This window comes from Ursus americanus, chromosome 29 (genome assembly GCF_024610735.1).
Source record: "Ursus americanus isolate L20-20 chromosome 29, mUrsAme1.1.p, whole genome shotgun sequence".
NCBI lineage: Eukaryota > Metazoa > Chordata > Mammalia > Carnivora > Ursidae > Ursus > Ursus americanus.
The window spans coordinates 4434330-4455456 of record NC_142155.1 but is presented as its reverse complement, the minus strand read 5'-3'; the positions used below and the strand labels follow the sequence as shown (position 1 = coordinate 4455456).

The window sequence follows — 21127 nt, the reverse complement described above, 5'->3', positions numbered from 1 at the left end:
GAGACTTCTCTTTGATGATGTCTTTCCCACCCATTTTGTTAATGGCGATAAGATCATTTTCACCAAAATGGCCACCTCTCCTGTACTTTTGATCACCTTACTGTGGAGTTAGCCCCCTTCAGTGTTTATTCTTAAACCAAAGCATTTTGTGACCTCTTAAGGTCTTTGGGGTTTCTTTTGTTATCTTCCTTTTGTCTTTGTTTGTTTGTTTGGCTTTGCCTCTGTGGCCATCTATATTTTATTATTTTATTATTTATTTATTTATTTATTTATTTATTTATTTATTTATTTATTTTTTGTCATTCGACTGTCAAAACGGTCACCTGCCAACCTTGAGTCTAAGCTTTGTCAAGAATTCAGGGCCGAAGTTCTCTTTGTTCACAATCTGTTGACTTCTGTTTTCAGTATTGAAGGGCGAATGACTCTCAAGCCCTTGCCTATTTCCCTGGCTGAAAGATGTAAAGATAAGTGAAAACTGGAATTTTCCAAGTAAACCTCTCCTGAGTGATCACCCGCTGTGTGCCGACATCGTGTGCTAGGATGCCTTCTATTAAAGGGATCCAGGAAGGGCATTTACTCTTTCAGTGACTGGAGTTCGATTTCCCTTATTATCCTGCTGATCAGTGTACCCTGGCAGGTGGTGAGGATGATTAAGAAAAGCTAGAGCCACGCTGTCTTGTCACTTACCTAGTTGATAACAGAATCAAGACAAGGACCCAAGTCCTCGACTTTGCAGTACAGTGTTAGTCCGAAAACCAAAGAAGTTGAGATGTTTTGTCATTTTCACAAAGAGAACATTTTTTCTTAGAATTAAACTTTCTAAGAGATTCCAAATAATAATTCCAAAGAATAGAATTTTCAAGTAATCAGAATTTTTATAAATCAGAATTAAGGTAAATGCTGAGCAAAAACAAATATACCCTTCTCAACGTTGTATAACTGGGCACCTGGAACACTTTCTAATTATATTTTGCCTTCCTTTTTATATCACGTCACAACCACCCCAGGTTGCTAGGTAGCAACATTAGTATGGGCCTAGCTCAGAATTTGCTATATTGTAATCAGCTTTGGTGACAGGAGAGCCAGAAAGGACATGAATGGGGGTAGAAGGTTTTTCTCTACTGCCCCTACATTGAACACATGAAAATCTGTTTCTCTCAGCGGCAGATTCCAAATCCTTGCCAAAGGAACAATAAATAACATTTATAAAAATATGATCTTCATGCATGTTGCTAGGCCATTTTGAGCCTTTTTCTGTATAATATATAACCATAAAAAAAAAAAACCACTGAGAGAGATGGAGAGATAAGAAATAGGGGGAGGAAGTCAGTAGTGTGAGTAAATGGGAAATTGATATTCTCGCTAAGGAACTAGATATGGTAGTAAATCTACTGAATTACTAGAAGAGAAAAAGTATTTGAATATTAGCCAAGAAGGGATTCCAGTTAGCCACGAAGTATAGTAAATACTTCCAGTTCTAAAATGCCCTGTTTTTATTTTCCCCAGAAGTGGGCATTTCAGTGTTGATCCTTAGAAACTTTTCTACTTGATGAAGTGATAATGTCCCCCAAATTACACCCCAAAATGATCTGTTTATACTGTGTACTTGGACTTACTCCCCTCATCCCTGTATTGGTTTGGGTCTCATCATCGGCAACTCCAGCCTTCATCTCTGATGATATTTCTGATTTCCTACAAGTGAACCCCAAGTTCACCTGGAGAATCTTGTAAATCTCTGTAGCTACTCTTGTACGTACTCGCTAAAATATAGATATGTGAAATATCAAGACCATATGTTGCCGTCTTCCTGCCAGGGCTGGTCTGTTGGCCACCTGGCCATCTGGTTGCCCACCCCCCTCCCTCCTCACCATGTGCAGTCTCCCCCTCTTCCTGTGGTACAGTCCCACCAGCTTTTTCTCTCCATCTCTGGATCCCACCAGGCTCTTCTCTCCCTCTGGGCCTTGGTACTTGCTGTGTGACCTGGCACGCATTCTACCTGGTTCTTGGCAGAGCTGGTTACTTATGGTTTTCAAATGCCACCTCCTCAGAAAACCCCTTCCTGAGCCCTCTGGGTAACTTGGAGCTCTAGCTCCCTGTTATTACCTAGTACAGACCCCTGCACGCTTCCTTTCTAGCATGTCCTCACACCTGTTCCCCCACTAGAATATAAAACTCTGAAGGGAGGGACATAACAGGCTCCGAAATATTTGACAAATGATTGAACACGTGGATTTTAAAATCAACATCAAGGTCCTGAAGGTCTCCTGGAAAAGGGCATTTGAGCTGACTTTGTAAAGGGGACTGTGTGAAGATAGCAAGATAGAGAAAAATCCGAGAGTTGGAGAAGAGAGAGACAGGTTTGTGTAAAGGCAGCGTTCTAAAATGGTAAGCTTCGGAGTGGAGGTGGGCCTGTGCATGTCTGTACTGGGCTGGGAGGGAAATAGGGATAAATAAAGAATAAGCTTTGGGGAGCCAGGAAAAGCTTTTAACGAGGCGAGGGCACGATCACAATAAATACTGTGGCGTCTGGTAGATGAGTAAGACGGTGTTCAGTAATTGCTAAGGAGTGAAAATGTCCACACCCCAGTTCCTGTCTTGTTGATTTTTTTTGCCTCATCAGTGACTAAGCTCATTAATGCCCCAGAGTGAAACAGTGTAAGTAGAAACTAGAACCGTTTGGTTAGCAGAGATCTACTGAGGCCTACCCTGCGTCAGGCACCACACCTCCAAGGCAGCAGAGCTGCACAAAGCAGTGGTTTGCAGGGTTGGTTTTTGCACGCCTAAAGTGAGGCACAGCTGAAGAGACTTAGCTCTTGATACTTGAATCAGTGAAGACAGAGCTGGCAACCACGTATCTCCTTAAATAGGAGGGAGATGTTCTTTCATTGAATCAGTGTAATCAACTTATTTATTACCCTGCACGGGAATAATTACACATCGGAAAATAATCACAGATAAGAACTACAGCCATTCCGATGTGTGCTGCTTTTAAGAAACTCCAAGAGCCGGGTGGAAGCATATGTTCTTCTCATGTCAGTTTTGCTTCCGATATGTCATTTGCTCCCTGGAGACCGATTTTTTCTTCTGCCTGGACCTCTGCACATAACCCATTCCAGCTGTAACATCCTTAGACTGTTTACGTCACCCGCTTTACCTTGTTTTGCGGCTGAACTGGGGCACAATGGCTGATCTCCCTGTGTTTGCATTTATTGACAAAGCTGAGTTCCACTGAAACCGCTTGGGCAGCAAACGTAGCGTTTGTTTTGCACAAAAAGTGGTATATTTCAGTCTCGAATCTAATTCCTATCGTTATAGCCTCAGAAAAGGAAACCATTTTTTAAACAGAACATCAGTGTTCCGAGCTGTTGCTTATTGATAGGGAGAGGGCAGTTGCCATAGCGATCTGACAGCCTCTGGAGGGAATGCGGTCATGGCCTTAAGCATCCGGCAACCCACCCAGTTTGGAGAGCCCCTCTGAAAAGAATTTCCTCCCTTGGAAATTATTTGAGTTACTGAAATAAAAATCGTTCCATCTCTGTAACTCAGATATGCCCTCAGGTTTGTGTTGCATACTTACCGACTGTCATTAAAAAAAAGCATTTATAATAAATACAGCATTTGTGATTTTCTTCAGGAGCGAGGCTACCTAAATACATTGCATGTCCGTTTTTCCATAAACACGTTCTCAAACGCACGAGGCCACTTTGACTTTTTCTCACGTGAGGAATAGAGCTTGAAAACCAATTCAACAAGATGCTGATGGAATGTTATTTATCACCGTTTGGGGTTTTCGGAGTTTCAGTGAGTATTCGTAGGTGGAAGGAACTCTCATGACATACAGAAATTGTTCAAGCTGTGCTGGGTGAACATACTCATGTATAATTCTCGTCTAACGGTCACCTAAACCTGCGATCGGTAGTTCTAATCCGAAATTGCTCGCAGGGCAGGTTGATGTGTGGACGCTGTATTTACAGGACCGGGACCGCACATTTGCTCTGCAGCTGTGTTTCACGGTTATCAGTTTGGCGCACAGCGTGATTGTTTTGGAGGGAGAAGAGACGCTTCAGATCCCTTTTGGCAATTCTGAAGTAACTGAAATACCTACTGCTGAAGTGAGTCATACAAACTTAATTCGATTTGCTACATAATTAGCATTTGAGGAAACCTAAGGAAAATCCTTGTGGGTTGGTGATTTGTTATGTCAGACATAGGAGCACGCTCATTCGGGGGACTGGGAATTGAAAACGATGAAATGTTAATGCATCATAACCCAGCTATATTAGATACATATATAATTTTTTAATGGAGCTTTTAAGTGCGATATTTTCTCAGGGATGTCTGAAGTTCTACCAGGACCTATCTGTTGGCGTGCATGGGGACGGACCCGTCCGCACTCAGCCGTGCCCACCTGGTGGCACTTCTGCGTGTGCAACTAGCTTTACACCTATAATGAGAGCCCACGGCTATTTAATAAACACCCCAGTGCCAGCTGTGGAGCCTGTGCCAATAACCACTAATTGAAGCCAGTGAGTACAGTCTGAGACAGGGAGACCCCATACTGCGCTTAAATTTACATTTTAATTTCAGATTAATTTAATTGCAGTGTCTTATCTGTTGTCTCTCGTTTTAATTGCAAAAAAAAAAAAAAAGAATTTAATTTTATTCTCCAAAGACATTTCTTTAAATACTTCAGGAATTTTCTTCTGTAGTTTTAGAGCTCTACAAAGTGAGTTAACCGTGGAGAATAGCTATAAAATATTTACTGCAAGCAGAGGATTAAATTTCATATTCTAATATAAGTTAAGGCTAGGATAAAACTTGTAACCCATGTTTATTTGAAATATTTTCCTACTCTATCAAAAAGCTGTCACATTCTTATCAAATTACTTAGCTACTTAAGTTAAATCTAGATTTTCCCGTAGATAAGGAAATGGAAAGGAAGCAAGTTTCATTTCCTGGTGAAGCAGTGAGTTGATTTTCTTGACTCTTAACGGTAGAAGCAACTTTAAACTTACAGCCCACCATTGGTTGAGCATCCAGTTTTTTCTCAGAATTCAAAATCAGCTTCAGAACTCAAAGTGGCAGTTTACGCCCTGCACTCATCCAAGCTCATAGTAGAAACAAGTTCCATTCATGTCCTTCCTTCCCCTCATTTTCCCATCTTCTCCCCCACAAGCATCTAAAAGAAACCAAACCTATAACTCCGCGCTGAACCTACTGTAACTCTAGAGACCCATCTCTTCCCTAGTGACCATCGCCCCCCAAAGACACTGAACTGCTAAGCCTTTTATTAAAAAGTATTTATCGATCGGACTTGCATCCACAAGTAGGCAATTCTACCAGTTTCTCTTTCACAGGGTAACGATAGGACTGAATACAAATTTTGCTTGTATCTGAGCAGTACTCTTGCCCACTTTTAGATTGAAAGCCCTGCAGAGTGCACCCAAGAGCAAGCAGGCGAGCTGGGTCATGTCCCAACAGGAGCGTGTGCACCTGCGCCATCTTGGCCACCTCACTCAACCTCTGCCAGCCTCTGTTCGCGCGTCACCACTCCACAGAGTGGCTGAAAGGATTGAGACTATATAAACAATTGTACTTGTTTGTTATTAAGTAAGAACGTCTCTTTGTTTACTATTCAGTTAATGTCTGGCTGTTTGTTCTCTGTATGCGTGTACATATTCCTTTTTCTGAAGTGATAGGCATACAGACAAATACATTTCTTTCCTGGTAGGCCTCCATGATGTTTCCCAGGATATTCACCAGGATTTGTTGATTACACAGAATCACTTGTTTGTGCCCGTGTGTGCTTATGCCCATCCTTGTCTGTGGTATGTGACCAATAGGGAGACTCCCCTGATCTCTGGTGGGGGGGAATCCATGCTGTGTGTTTTAGCCTGATTCCTGAGGGACCTGATTGAATTTTTGTAGAGTTCATCCTCAAATAAGTAGATAAAAAATAGTAAGTAAATGCTTTGGTCCATCTAAATAAACTGTGTGAACATCACCCTTTTATAGAAAATACATAAATTTAGTTCATCTAAAAACAGTACCTTTGGCATTTTTAATATTATATTTTTGCACTTAACTATAAAAGTATCCAGAACCAAGTCCTGGTTACTAACCACCTTTCACTAGTGTATCTATGGTTTTATCAGGCTGATTAGAAGTTTGTCCACAGTGAGTGTGCAATATAGACTTTGTGAGAATTAGGTTCATCTTATCAGCACACATATTTACCCAATTATGGGCATTAAAAAGGAAGCGCGTGTATTTTTCCTCTAATTCTGAAATATCTCTTGATTCTGGAAATTCTGAAAATGTGCATATGCAAATACATAGACATTTAATCTGAAAAGCTTCTTTGTAAGAAATATTAACCGACTTTAAAGGTAGAAACATAGGTATGTAAATGCTGCAAAGAGAAAAACATATTTTGGGTTCTGCATTATATTTTAATTGGATGCAGATAATAATTACAAGTGCTAGGTTTGTTGAATGAAGAGGTTAAATTCCTTGTATTAGTAGAAGTCATGTGCATGTAAATAATGGGAGCACTAACAAGCCTTTTCTTACTTAGGTCAGAGATCCCTGCCCACAACTTGTTTGCTTTGTTAATTTGTTTGATTATTAAATTTTGGGAGTGCTGCTACTGCTGGGATCCAATTAACAAATTTTTGACTACATCTCCCTGATAATTGATGATAGCCTTAGACCATTTATTTCTGCTGTGCTTTTCGTAGTAAAATTGTAGTGATCTAGTGACCAGAATTAAATTGCTGAAAAACAACGAGGTTTGATTTATTCATTCAGCAAAACCAAGCTTAAAGGCTATGTTGCTATGACACCCAAGATTAACTTTAAAAAAAAAAAAGTGTTTAATTTCAGTAAAAACACTGACACGTCTCTTTTGGCATTATGTAGATAAAATAAAGTTGATCTTTTCCCTTGCCCTTGCCTTTTTTACATTTAGCAAGTTGCTTTAGCGTTTAAACATAAAGTAAACATAAAACTAGAAATTTGACATATTTAAAGAGAAGGAAAAAGCAGTAACAAAAACCAAATTTTATATTGTAACAAGAGATCATTCGTACAATAGCAGATATTTTAGCCATCATTTCTTTATCCGGCTTCTCAAACTTTTTAGAAAGATGGTGCCAGATAGGGAGAAATCACTTTATTCTAGTAGTTTCGTTTTGTGACCAGCCTTGAAACTTAAAATCAGGTTGCAGAATGGGGACAGTGACAAATCCTAATAGAAATTTTCCTAGTGCAGGTTCAGTTTCCCAAATTCTAAAAGAATATATTTTCTGTGTCACGAGACAAAAGAATCCTCAGGTGGCTTCAGCCAGGATTGATTTCTGCCTTCCGAGCACCGTTTGGTGGTGTGAGAATGCTATAGGATTAATTGTATGGAAAAACAACAATCAGAAAAACTGAGTGCTTTGTCCGAGCATCGCAAGTTGCTTAAAAGGAGTATTTGAAGTTTCCTGCTGCCGAACAAAGCAAGAATCCTACCTGACAGAGAGCAGTTTGTTCACGAGATGACCCCAGTGCAGCAGGTCGCTTATGTTTATCATTATGCACCAGCATTCTCAGGAAATCCCACTTTCCGACTTTGCTGCGGCCGATGCTTGCTTCTATAGGGAAGAATTCTGAACTATAAAATTTGAGAAGCTTCAGCGTCTGTGGAAATTTGAGAGCATTGCCTTTCCCCCCCTCTATTGAATATAAATTATTTTAACAAAAGCATTGTAGCCACAGTACGTTGCAAATGTCAGAATTTGTCCATGGATGTCTGAAAAGAACTTTAACTTTAGCTTTTGAACTTTGAAAGCCTCAGGACATCTTTGGAGACTGAGGGCTGCAAACAAACACGATGTTTGTGGGCAGGAGGATTGAAGGGAGAGAGGGCTTTCTCAGCTGCTGTTTCTTGCCGTGCCTTTCAGGTGAAGGAGGCGCGGCAGCTGCGGGTCTCAGCTCAAGACCGCGTCGGGGAGAAGCTGGAAAGCGGAACCAAACCTGGACAGGTTTTACCTGGAAAACCAAAGTGGTTTGGATGGGGTGCGACTTTTACCTTTGCGGCTGCTAATTTAGTTTTTATGAAAAGTGAAATGAGTTAGTATTTATAAAGTAGTTAGCACCGTCCCTGGGCCATAATGAACACTACGTACTTTCTTAAAAAGTGATCTGAGATAACATTATAAATTATAGAAATGAGTTATCACTTACTTTCACTTATTTCTGATTTTAAGACAGTGAAAGTTACAAACCCATCATTCTGAGAGAAAAAATCCCTAGTGTGTAATAAGTCGTTGATTTGAATGTTACATTTTGATTTTAAAATTTGTTCTACTTCAGTTTCTACAGTGAATCTATTGAGATTCATAGATAATTTTATATTAACATGTTTATATTCTGACACAACTATAGAATTCGAGCCATGAATCATTTCTGTGCATGTTTTAATATACTCCAACTTTGTTTTAGGTAGCTAGGCTGTATCTGGGGAAGCCCATTTAGTTCAGAAATAATATTTCTAACTTCAGAAGATTAGCTTCCATTTTAAAAATGGAATTTGAATTTAAATGAAAATCCTAATTTAGAATTCAGTTCCATTCTTTAGCTAAAGAAATCGTAGAAAACAAAAATTGTACCAGATTGCCAGTAATTTGCATTAAAGAGGAAGGAATGGAATTTTTTTTTTAAAGTCCTCAGATACTGAAGACATTTCAGTGAAGTTAAATAAGAGATCTCAGCTTTTAATTTAGTCAAGATTATGATTTTTACATAGAAGCTTTGCTGAAATAGCTGGGCTTGACTGCAGTGTTTTAGGTGTTATAGAAAACTGGATAAAATGATATCCTTAGTGTACTGTTTCGCTTAGTTACACTGGTTCCACTGTATTTTCAGAGTGAGAGACTTCATATCAACAAGTGTTTGTTGAATGCATCTCCTGTGCAGAGGGTATCAGAAAAATAAAATAAGCATAGTTTAGATGTCTGAGGGCAGATGATGGACTGTGCTGTCTGAAGAATTAATTTCATAGGTCTGTGCTATGTGGAAACTTGGTACAGCCTAATACTCTTCTAAGCTAAGTTTTAAAAACATGATAACATACTATTTAAACCATTAGCTGCAATGAAAAATAATATTTTAGATTGGTAAGAGTTGTATTTATTTAATTCAGTCATGAAATTAATTTGGAGCTGCTGGCATAGTGCCCTCGCAGGTTTCTGTGACTCATTTCTAAGGAAGTGTGATTCAAGACACCAGAATCATTTTTTCTCATCTGCGAAAGCTCATGTTTTGGCTATGGGCAAGTTTGCATGGCAGATTTAAAACAAATATTCTCTGATTGCATTGGGAAGCTGGGGGATGTCTAGCCTTACATAGATAAGACTGTTCAGCCTATAATCAGAATAGAAGTCTCTAAGTTCATTGACTTTATTGCTATCAAGTTTGCATCATTTGGTATATTGGGGTTTTTTTTCATATTTTTAGAGTTTAACTCTTGAACTGCTCATTATGACTTCTCGTTGACTAATTGAACTTAGAAGCAAAATCTCTGTTGTTTTATCGTTAATTTAATAAATTAACTAAATTAGGACTCAGTGGTTTTGGAATTTAGGTTTAAAACTGAGCACATCCACAAATTATTTAAAGCTGTTTCTTAATTTTTTTTTCTCCAAGAGAAGAAATGATAACTCTCTGACCTCTGTGTCTTATTCAGTGCTCATTACAGTTATAGCTTAATTTACCCCCACCCTATTCCCTCTTGGAAACAAAGTATATTCTCATAGTTTAAATGAGTTCTTGGTGGCATAGTAATGATTATGTGATGTGGAACTTTTTGTTTACAAAATAATTTAAAAATTATTTAATTTAAAATTACTTAATTTTAAAAATTTCCTAGCTGTTACTTTGAAATTAAGCCGTAAACTGATGTTTTTCCTTATTCCAAAGAGGAACGTAAAATTTTGATTTATCAGGTAATCCCATAGGCAATGTTTGCCTATTTCAACTTGTGATTTGTTTCTCATTACAGCAACCTGGTTTTCTGACTTTCCATTGAATGTTTAGAAAAATTAGTTTTTCAGGAAAATTTCAGCTATAAAAAGTAGGAGCATACATAAAAGACAAGGTGTTCTTATCTCCCTTTAAACTTTTTTTCACAACTTTCCAACTCACAATAATATGTGGTCTTACACAGTAGGCTGTCTCCAACTTTCTGTCGTTAGAACTCAATAAAAATGTTTCCAAAATTGTTCCTAGAAAGAAATCTGAGCCTGGGATTGCCTTGAATTAAAAAACAAAGACCAAATGATTGATGTAAAAGTAAATTAAATGATACTGAGTGGTCTTTTATTCTTGACTCTTATTTTTCAAAGTGTCTATGCCTTGTTTACCTTCAACTATATTAGGTTCTTTTCCTTGTAACCATCCAGTAGCTAACTGACAGCCTAATTTGCTATAGTAGCATTGCTTGGAAATTATGTGCTTTTGGGGGAGGGCAGGTAGAATTTTTTTAACCATTACCAGAGCTCTTGACTTCCTCATCTAGCCACACAATGTCTATTGGTCCAGCCCCCAGAACTGGCAATTCGTGTCCAGGCTCCCTGATTCCCACCAGGGGGCAGCACCGGACCCTCCCTTTCCCTGAGGCCAGCATGCAGCCTGGCTCCTCATCACCTCAGTGATTCCCACCCTTCCTCATACAGCACTTACTTATTTTTGGTATTTCCTTACATTTGTTAAGGCTTAGTAAGTCTCCAACAAAGGGCAGCCATTCAGGCACAGTGCTATTAGGGATAGTACTTCTCAGTGTTGACTGTTCTGTGTACCAGAATCTTTTCTTCACTGATGATTTGATCTGTCATTTCAAACACCTTGTATTTATTATAACTTGAAAAATCTCAAGAGAGGAGCAAAAACCTAGCAGTTCTTGAGCGCTATGTCAAGCTTGAAACCAGGTCCTCTTCATACGCTCCTGTACAATCTAGAGAGGCAAGTAGGCCTCTAGTAACAATCAAGTTGCAAGACAATAGGATAATGTAATAGAATTTTTAATACCTCTCATTTGCTGTTAAGTAAACCGAGGCTGGGAGAAGTTAAATCATGGGAAAACAAAGATTCCCTTCGAACAGAATTCCAAATTCCATGCTGTGTCAATTATAGTCTATCGCTTTGCCAAAAAACAATGAAAAGATTTGTGGAGAGTGACTGAAGGCGCGGTGAGGAGTGCCTTTCAGTGCAATAACTCCTGTGATGGGAGAATTTGTGCTCGATGTACTTAAACTCTAATGGGGAGATGCGGTTGAGTGCTGAGAGATACTGAATGATCCCACGAAAGCCCGAATCTATAAACATTTACATACACCCAGTATCTACTCGACAGTACATTCACCAAAACACAGGACTAAATGCAGTGCACTTAATTTGTAGAAACCTATCGATAATTTTAGTTTTCTTAAAACAATAACGGATCCTCTTTAATTAATTTTTACTTACTCTCTCACCTGCTAAAAAAATATACAAGCTCTCTGTCCTCTGCAATCTCTACAAGACACTTGAAACTTTGTTTTGTTGCAGAAAATAGGCAAATAAAGAATTTATTTTGCTTGCATTTATGGTTTTCATGATTTAGAATTATCATTTCAGATTGTCAGCTTCCTTTTCGGGTTATACTATGCATAGCAAGCCAGATGGCTAATATATGAACAATTTGAGTGATGCTTATTTAAGTCATTTAGGATAGCTCAGAGGTTGCGGAGACCCGGGACCACCTGTTTATTGCCTTATGTGTTACGTCTAGGCTTAAGTGTGTATTTTTACCTTCTACACATGTCTTAGCCTCTACCTTCCTAATATATACACGGAAGAGGCTTCTTAGCCTCAATTTAACCCCTTATGCCTCTTGAGGCTCTGTTCGAAAACCTCAATCCCAACCTGTCTTCTGTTTCACCATTCCTTTTAATTCCTATTTTATTTTCGTTTTTCCCATTATTACTATCTTCAACAATCACTTTGCAGACAAGTGACTAGGAACATGGGTTGGTAGTCAGGTTGGAATCTTAACTGGCTGTGTATGTAGCTGTTTGACCTGGGGTAAGTTCTTTTACCTTTTTTCCCTCATCTGTGAAATGGAATATAGTACCTACCTCACAGATTTGTGAGATGATTAAACGAGATAAAGTATAATTCATTACATACCATTCTGCTACATCCTAAGTACTGGTTACTATTATTAACATGTTTTAGAAAGAAAATTCTCATTATGACAAAAAGACATTCAGAAGTAAATTTCAAATACCACATACGAGATTTTCACAAAACGGTCTTTTGGAAGGAATATCTGTGTCTCCTTAAGCACCTGACTATGTGACAGCACACACCACAACAAAATGTATGTAGGCATTACCGGGGGATGGTGTGAGGGTTCCTTTACACCTGTCTTTCACCGGATCCATGGTGAAACTTTGGACCATGAATAGCTGGAGAAAAGTTCTTGTGGCACCCGTCTGGGTTCTCTTCTGCTGTCCCTGGTTACATATTAGACTATAATCTGCTTTGGAACCTCACCTTCACATCTGTAACGGTTCCCTGTGGTCTGAGCTGGTCCACATACAAGCTCTCCAAGGACAGAGACCAGAAACTGGTCTCCCCCACGTTAGCCCCTGTGCCGGCCATGGACCTGTAATCCCCACAACCCTGTGGGTGAGGTCATTATTTCTTCCCAATTTTATGTGGATTACTATTTCTGAATCAAAGATCGTCAGAGTTTTTAAAGTATGAGTGTGCTTATGCAGTCAATGGAAAAGAAGACTATAATTGATCAGGTTGGTCTTGGAAATTCAGGGCACATGGTTACTATAGTTAATAGTGTCATAATACGGTATAAAATAGAGATAGATACTTTCTGGAGGATTAATCTAGTACATTGATCTACAAGTCTGCCAATGAGATTCAAATATTTGTGTGTGTGTAGCTTCTGTATGAAAAAAACAGGCTGAACAAGGTTGCCCTGTTTTGGTGGTTGCCCAAAGAAACATATAGCCACACATGGATTATTTGTGTGTGAACCAGTCCAGTAGGAAGTCACTCTGTGCAGCTGCTTGACCCAAACATTTTTTTTTCCAGTCTCTTTACAAGAAGTTTTAACACAAGTCCGTGGAAAGGAATAACTTAAGTCTCTTTAATAATACTTCAGTTAGCAAAGCATTAAAATGTCAGACTGTTTCAATTGGTCAGGGCATATGCTTATAAAACTGAATCATAGTACTCTGTTATGTATCTTTCTATTATCTTCATGATTTTTTAAATTTAAATTCAATTAGCCAACATATAGTACATCATTAGTTTCTTCCATGATTTTAAAAATATATTTTACATTATTTATATACAGTACTTCAGAATCTTTTCATTCCACTTAAAGTACAATAATTGTTTCCAAATTAAGGAAATGCTACATATAAAGTTATAAAACTAACATAAAATAGTAACCTTTATTCGCACAAGAAGGTGAGTCTTTACTCTTTTATGTCAGTGTCATTTAATTTCAAAAGTAATCCTGTTTCGTAAATACTCAAACAATACATATAAAGTACTGAAGGAGAGTCCTTTCTCACCTCTTTGCTACTCCTGGCCTCAGAGGATGACCACTGGTTATAGCTCCAGTGTGACTTTCCAGACCTTTTTCTATGCCTACGCAAACACACAGGTGTATCTTGTAAAGTGACTGTAACATTCTCGAGGAACTGGGAGCACTGCTGTGTGGAAAAAAAAGTTTGATGATGTTAGTCGTTATGTTGAAAAGAGTCATTTTCACAAACACTGGCAGATCGTTTTCTGTAGCCCCGGCTTTCCAAGTTTGAAGGAGTACTATTTTATAACTGGTGTAAAGTCAAGGCATTTAGTGAAATGGTTTACCTTTGATTTTCTGTACTTCGTAGTTTGACCATGGATAGTTTATGAAGATGGAAAAACAGCCAGTGTCAACTAAAGTAATAAAACGGAGTTAATCCTATGTCAACAATTTAAAACCCTTTAAAATTACTTGTTGCAGTCAAGAAACAATCCGCCAATCTGTCATATATATATATATGTGTGTGTATATATATATATATATATTTTTTTTTGAGCTTATTAGTAGTGGAATTTCGTAGGTGGCTCTTTAAACCTTATGTATCTAGTGTTCTCAAGTTGTTAATGAAGATCTCCTGTTGTGAAGAAAAACCAGCATTTATCTGGTGTTTGACACTATAAATCACAGTGGTTATGGGGGCAGAGGGAGGTCCGTAAATGGCCAGTTGGATCTCTTTGATGCTAATTTGTCCTGTTCCCAGGCCCGTTCTGCCCTGATATGCTTGTCACTTGAAGAGATATGCACAGAGGATAGGTAGTGAGCACCAGGATTCCTTCATGTAAAAATTTCTGCTCAAATGAAAATTTCAGAATACTACAGTAGCCAAACTGGAAACAGCCCAAGTGTCCATCAACTGATGAATGGATAAAGAAGATGTGAGATACACACACACACACACACACACACACACACACACACACACAATGGAATACTACTCAGCCATGGAGGGAATGACATCTTGCCATTTGCAACAACGTGGATGGAGCTTGAGAGATTTATGCTAAGTGAAATAGAGAAAGAAAGATATGATATGATTTCACTCTTATGTAGAAATTAAGAAACAAAATAAATGAGCAAAGAGACAAAAAAGAGAGAGAGGCAAATCAAGAAACAGACTCTTAACTATAGAGAACATACTGATGGTTACCGGGGGAGGTGGGGGTGGGGTGTGTGAAATAGGTGAAGGGGATTAAAGAGTGCACCTGTTTTGATGAGCACCGGGTGATGGATGGACATGTGGAATCACTGTATTGTACACCTGAAATGAATATCGTACTGAATGTTAACTGGAATTTAAGTAAAAACTTAAAGTATCGGATTAAGCAAATTAAAATAAAATAAAATACGGTTAAATAAAATATGTAAGGAAAGGTGGACCTCAAATCCTTTGTAAAGCAAGGTAATATAGAAAGTAGATGCATAAAAAACCTAAAGTTATGTGGGTTGTTTGTTTGTTTTACACACAGTGTGGCAGGTGTACGACTCAGTGATTTGACAAGTTTATACATTGCGCTATTTCAGTGCGGGCATAGCTACCGTCTGTCCCATTACATCGCTGTTACAGTATCATTGACTGCATTCCTGGTGCTCTGCTTTTTCTTCCCATGACTTAACTCATTCTATAACTGGAGTCCTGTATCTCGCTCTCCCTGTCACCCATTTTGCCCAGCCCCCCACCCTCCTCCCTGCTGGCAACCATCAGCAAAAACCCAAGATTTTATTTGAGGTGATAGCTGCGAAGGATAACAATATCATTTTCATAGGAACAGTTTAATCACATATCTCTCATTAGATTTTTTTTTAACTCTCTAAAAATTTGATTTTCAAGTTTGAATTTGTCACCAGAATAATTTTTTTCTGAAGATAATTTCTTATAGGATTCCTCAAATGTGGTTGGGATTTTGCACTTTTGAACCTGACCTCTAGCCTCTTGGAGTTCATTGTCTCTCAGGAGAGACAGATAATTGGGCAACTACAGTGGATCTTGCTGAGTTCAGTACTGTGAGAGCTCAGGGCAGGAACCCCTCTGTCAGTGGTGTGGGGTTGGGGAAGTGCCACCAGGGAAGGCTTCCCAGCAGAGGTGACTCCTAACATGCTATCTGAGAGATGTGCACACATCAGTCAGGCAAAGAGCGATGGGCTTGGGCTGGGAATTGGCCGGGGACCCATCAGCATCTACAAAAGCCTGGCCATGAGAGAATCCAGAACATGGTTAAGTAACTGGCTGGAAGTTCAGTCTGACTGTAGAGTGATTAGAAACATTTATTATGATAGTAATACATGTCCATTGTATATAAAATTTGAAAAATACAGGAAACAAGAGAACACATATGCCATCACTAATTTCAAGCTGCAGAGTTTCCTGTGAACATTTTCTTACGATTTTGTCATGCCTTACATTTGTATTTATAGGACGACACGTTTGGTATACTCCCAGTGAGGCTTAAACCAGAGCTATGTGTACAGGCATAAATGCATGCATGTATGAAGACATTTTAAATAAAACTGGGGTCATGCCAAACATGCTGTGTGTTACTTTATTTTTTAACCTTCTTTTTTACATTACAATATGCTTACTTATTTTAATGCCCTTGGATAGAATTACATTTTAAGTGGAAATGTTTCATGTCTGTCTGTGAATAAAAAGAAATATTCTTGAAGTGAACTGTTTGTATTCTTCTCCACAGGAAGAATGTTTCCTGAACCTGGAGGCTCCTATATCAAGAGTATGTGGCTATGACACACCATTTCCTCACATTTTCGAGCCATTCTACATCCCAGACAAATGGAAGTGCTACGATGCCCTTCGAAAAATGATCAACTACTGACTGTGTTGGTAAGTCAGCCCTGCATTTGGACAAAGCTGGCATATGTCACTCGCGTGACCGTGCCGTTAACCAAGAGCCACGGTCATCTGTGTGTTGGCAGTTTCCAGAACAAAATGTGGATTGCAGAAAAAAATTGAAATTTATAGTGGTATATTTACACTTAACAGAAACACATCAGCTGTATGTTCATCTGGTGCCTATAAACAGATGCGTGCATATATTAGCATGGAGCAATCAGTGAAGACGGAGATGCGCTATGCCGTTGATTGCAGATGTATCTTACTCCAGTCTTCCAACTTTACCCTCCTTTCTGTATAATTTTATCAGTCATTTGAATCGTTCATGAATAGGGTTAATTTCTGTTATTAAAAAATGGTCTTTTAGGCACCATTGGTTTGGACTACAGTGAATTCAAATTATATGATGATCCATAACATGAAATTTGCCTTTATATTATCTAAAAATAGGTTTGTTGAGCAGGAAACCTATTTATTATGTCTAGGGAAGTTTTTACTTAAAAGAAAAATCCAGCACCGCCACCATTTCCAGAATCCTTTTTGGCAAGTGAATGTTTTTAAGTTGTGGGAAATAAATGACATTTATTTATTATGATTTTCTATGCTTATCTGCCTCTTCAGCAAAAAAATAAATATCATTAAAACCTGTTTAGTTTTCAGGTTTTATTTATTTTTTTATTTTAATTTTTATTTATTAATTTTTAAAAAAGATTTTATTTATTTTTCTGACAGAGAGAAAGACAGCCAGCGAGAGAGGGAACACAGGCAGGGGGAGTGGGAGAGGAAGAAGCAGGCTCCCAGCAGAGGAGGGAGCCCGATGCAGGGCTCGATCCCAGGACCCTGGGATCATACCCTGAGCCGAAGGCAGACGCTTAACGACTGAGCCACCCAGGAACCCCAGTTTTCAGGTTTTAATATAGAAAGAAGTTGCCATCGTTGACACACTGCTATAGTTTATCTTGGCATTTTTCAAATGCATAGATAGAATTAAATTTTACATTTAATATTTTAATATTAACATGTGATATTTACATTTTAATATCTAGGATTGTCTTAAAAATAGTAATAATAATAATACATTTTGAAGAACTGCCATCTTTCAAAGAAAAAGGGAGAATAGGCTCTGTGTAATAACATAAGCCCATACTTTTTAAAGATAAAAAATACTGTAATTCTTGAATTCTGTGTCTGAGGAGTAAACCTAGCCCATCTAAAACCAGAGAGATACCTTTAAATTTGTACAGATAGAGAAAATAATGCACCCCCGATCTGCCAGTATGACCCCCGCATGTTTTGCAGTTCTGCTTTGAGAACGTCACAGGTGTAAGCTTGGGTCATTAGTCCACATGCCCTTGGTGTTCTCGCAGCCACGCTGAGGGAGATCCTGTGCGTCTGGTGTCCTCTTACCGTCTGTGAAAGCAACTGGGTTCTACAGCAAGGCACAGTTAGGACTAGTTAGAGCAATACCATCTCTTTTGACCATCTTGTTCCTTCCGTGGACTATCCCTAACGGAGACTCAAGGTAATAATAACGTGTGGCCATAGAGTTTAGGTGCTGGTTTAAATTTGGATATGTATTTCTTTTTAAACATAAAAAATATTTAAACCTATTGAAAACATGATAAAAGAAGAATAGTTTTTCTATCCTTCAAGCTAAATATGGCATTAAGGAAAAGAGTCATGCAATTGAGAAATCTATATTTAATTCATGGTGGCTAGAATGTTTATAACTGTTATTGATTTCTTTTACAGAGAAACTGGAAGATTGTGACTAGATATGGAAATATTTTTCTGAAAATTCTTTTTATTTCCTCAGACTTGTCTCTTCTTGAAAATAGAGTTTTTATGAACTGAACCACCTTGGATATTGGCTGAAAATTTTTAATTAGTTATTGTATTGTATTTACACATATGAATTGATGATTTCCGTGGAGAGCGTCTCAGATTAACTTTTTAAAATGCTTCACTTGGTAGTGTTATAAATTCCATTTAATTACATCTGTAAATATTGGGCGTGGGGTAGTATTCAATAAAGCACAATCAGACTGTCCTCAGGTTGTGTGTCTTTTTTTTTCACTAACTAAAAGAGTTTCCATCAGAGTAATAGATTAACTTGTTAATTAAATCGGAATGAAAGTGAAATGCTTAGAAATGCTGATTTGCAGCTTCATTATATTTAGTGTAGTTCTTTATGGCTAAGATGGTTTATGTTGACGAAACTTCTGGGTTATTTTTCCTGGTTCTTCCCCCTTGTCTCAATAAGATGCGCTGATGGGGACACCTGGGTGGCTCAGTCGGTTAAGCGTCTGCCTTTGGCTCAGGTCATGATCCCAGGGTCCTGGGATTGAGGGCTGGGATCGAGTCCCAGGTCAGGCTCCTTGCTCAGTGGGGAGTCTGCTTCTCCCTCTCCTCCTTGCTCGTGTTCTCTCTCGCTATCTCGGTCTCTCTCTCTCAAAATAAATAAAACATTAAAAAAAAAAAGAGATGCACTGAGGGACATGCTTACTTTTTCTCCAGAGCATGGTGGGGCAGGACGGTCCTTGCTGCCTCTCTTCCTGATCTTGGCAGTTGGACAGCATGAGCCTGTCTTTTGTTATAAAATTGCCAAGCTATTGCTACAGCTGTATTTTTTTTTTTTTTTTTTTGCCATGATGTTGCAAAGCAAGTATCTTCTTCTGTGTTATTCGTAGATTAAAAGAAAAACAACATTAGCAGCATCAAAAGGCCCTGGCAGGGCACCTGGGTGGCTCAGTCGGTTAGGCGTCTGGGTCCTGGGATCGAGTCCCACGTCGGGCTCCCTGCTCCAGGGGGAGTCTGCTTCTCCCACTGCCCCTCCTCCCATTCATTCTCTCAATCTCTCTCTCTCAAATAAATAAAATGTTAAAAAAAAAAAAAAAGGCCCTGACAAGAGGAAGCCTCTGTGTTGGGGACACTGCCAGGGCCCCATTTCTTCTGTCTCTTCTGACCTTCATTGTAGTTTGAGAAAGGCCTGAACAGCCTCAGGAATCCCTTTGCAGGACAGCCCATCTCTGGGGGCCTGGCCCTCGCAGGTGGTGCTAGCTGGTCTGCCACCCCTTCTATCGATTCCAGAAGAGTTTGTTCTCACCAGTGCCAGCAGAAAGATCCATCTCCCTACAAATCAGAGAAATGGGGTCAGAGAGTGTTTTCCTTTCTCTGTAAAGACAAAATGGATATTTTCTTATGATTACAAATGTTTATTTTACTTTAAAACTACAACTTAAAAAGCTGCATTCTATTTCTTTTTATCAGATATTTGGAGGATACAAAAATCTACAGTAATATCTGTAGATTGCCAGAAACTTGGAGTAAAGTAAATGCACTTTATCACAGATTCTGTATAACAATGGACTGAAATAAAGAACCAGCACACTTGTTAGGGTAAAAATAAAGCCCTGTCCTTGGTTTAAAAATAGAAACGCCTGTATGTTATAGAACTGGGAAAAGATGTACTTGTCAGCAACAAGTCTGAATAACATTTAGGGAATCCGGTTGGCTTATGATACAGGACATTCTGAATTTAAGATGCCAAAACTTAGTATGACCCTTGACTTTTCTTCACTGTCCATGAAAGTCATGAGGGATCCTCGCAGGAACTCCTCACTCCCATGGCCAGTCTAGCAGAGCAGGAAATGGGCGGCATTCAGCCACATCAGGGCCTATAAGGCATTCTATTCAAACATATTTGTTTTAGCTGAACTTTGATATTATTTATGATTTTAGTTAAAGTTACTTATTTTAAGTTAATTGCCAAAGATATCTTTTTAATACTATTTTTTTTCTATTCATCTGGTCTTGTAAGAATTTTCCCTTAGCTATTTTATTTTCCGTTACTTTGTTTTGAAACGGCAAGCATGAGGACAACTGTGGGGATAGTCTGTGCACTCAGTGCCTGCGTTGGAAAGCATTTCCCCCTTCCAGTTAGTCCTGCAGGCCCCCCCAGTGAATGCCCTCTCCCCTTCCAAAGTAAATGACTTACGATTAACATTAAACTCGGTCTATGATGCAGGATGTATACGTACATCTAAATAATTGTCTTAAGTATGGTTTCTTTACATGAAGCAAGTGTTCCATATTGTGAAAATAGGAACATTGAAATGAGACACCCAGGGGGTGTTAAGTGAATCTGGAGAAGTTCCGAATCCCCAGGACTTCCAGCTCAGCATAGGAAGCCTGCTCCCTGGGACAACACAGATATATAAGTGAAGGTAATCTACACTTCAGATTTCCAGTTCCTTTAGAAAAAAAGCCAAAAACCATTGTCTAACATCCACGTTCTCTACAACTGGTAGATACCATCACCGTTATATGAACAGACCTAGGTACATTGGAAAAAGAAAGGTGACAGAAGATCCAGAAAATGACCTCAGTTCAGTCCCTTAGGTTTAAGTCATAGAATCTAGAAACTCTGAGTAAGCATCCTGAGGAGACATCCCGTAAATGGTCTACATTTGGTTTAGTGAAATCTCTTTCCCATCAGCTTGCCTGCGGTGGACATGTGTGGTTTCCAGCCGCCTGGCATCTCTACTCCCCCCTTCTAGTAACAGCGCTGACGTTTGTTTGAGAACATTTGTTGAGAACTCCCTCCTCAGTGCCTGTGGCTCCGGAGGGGCTGCCAACGC

The 21127-nt window shown here is 38.9% G+C and overlaps 1 protein-coding gene across 8 annotated transcripts in view; it reads left to right on the top strand.

Annotated features, from left to right (window-relative positions):
- BCKDHB (branched chain keto acid dehydrogenase E1 subunit beta) overlaps nucleotides 1–18537 on the top strand; it is a 206551-nt gene extending 188014 nt beyond the window's left edge. For 2 of the 8 annotated variants that reach the window (XM_087856926.1, XM_087856923.1), the window contains 3 exons: nucleotides 3975–4112; nucleotides 16330–16478; nucleotides 18240–18537. In XM_087856926.1, the coding sequence (XP_087713052.1) occupies nucleotides 3975–4112; nucleotides 16330–16470 (279 nt within the window). In that variant the 3' untranslated portion in view covers nucleotides 16471–16478; nucleotides 18240–18537. The other 6 variants (XR_006780803.2, XR_015722235.1, XR_006780804.2 and 3 more) reach the window with 6 other exon arrangements.
- The last annotated feature ends 2590 nt before the right edge of the window (nucleotides 18538–21127 follow it).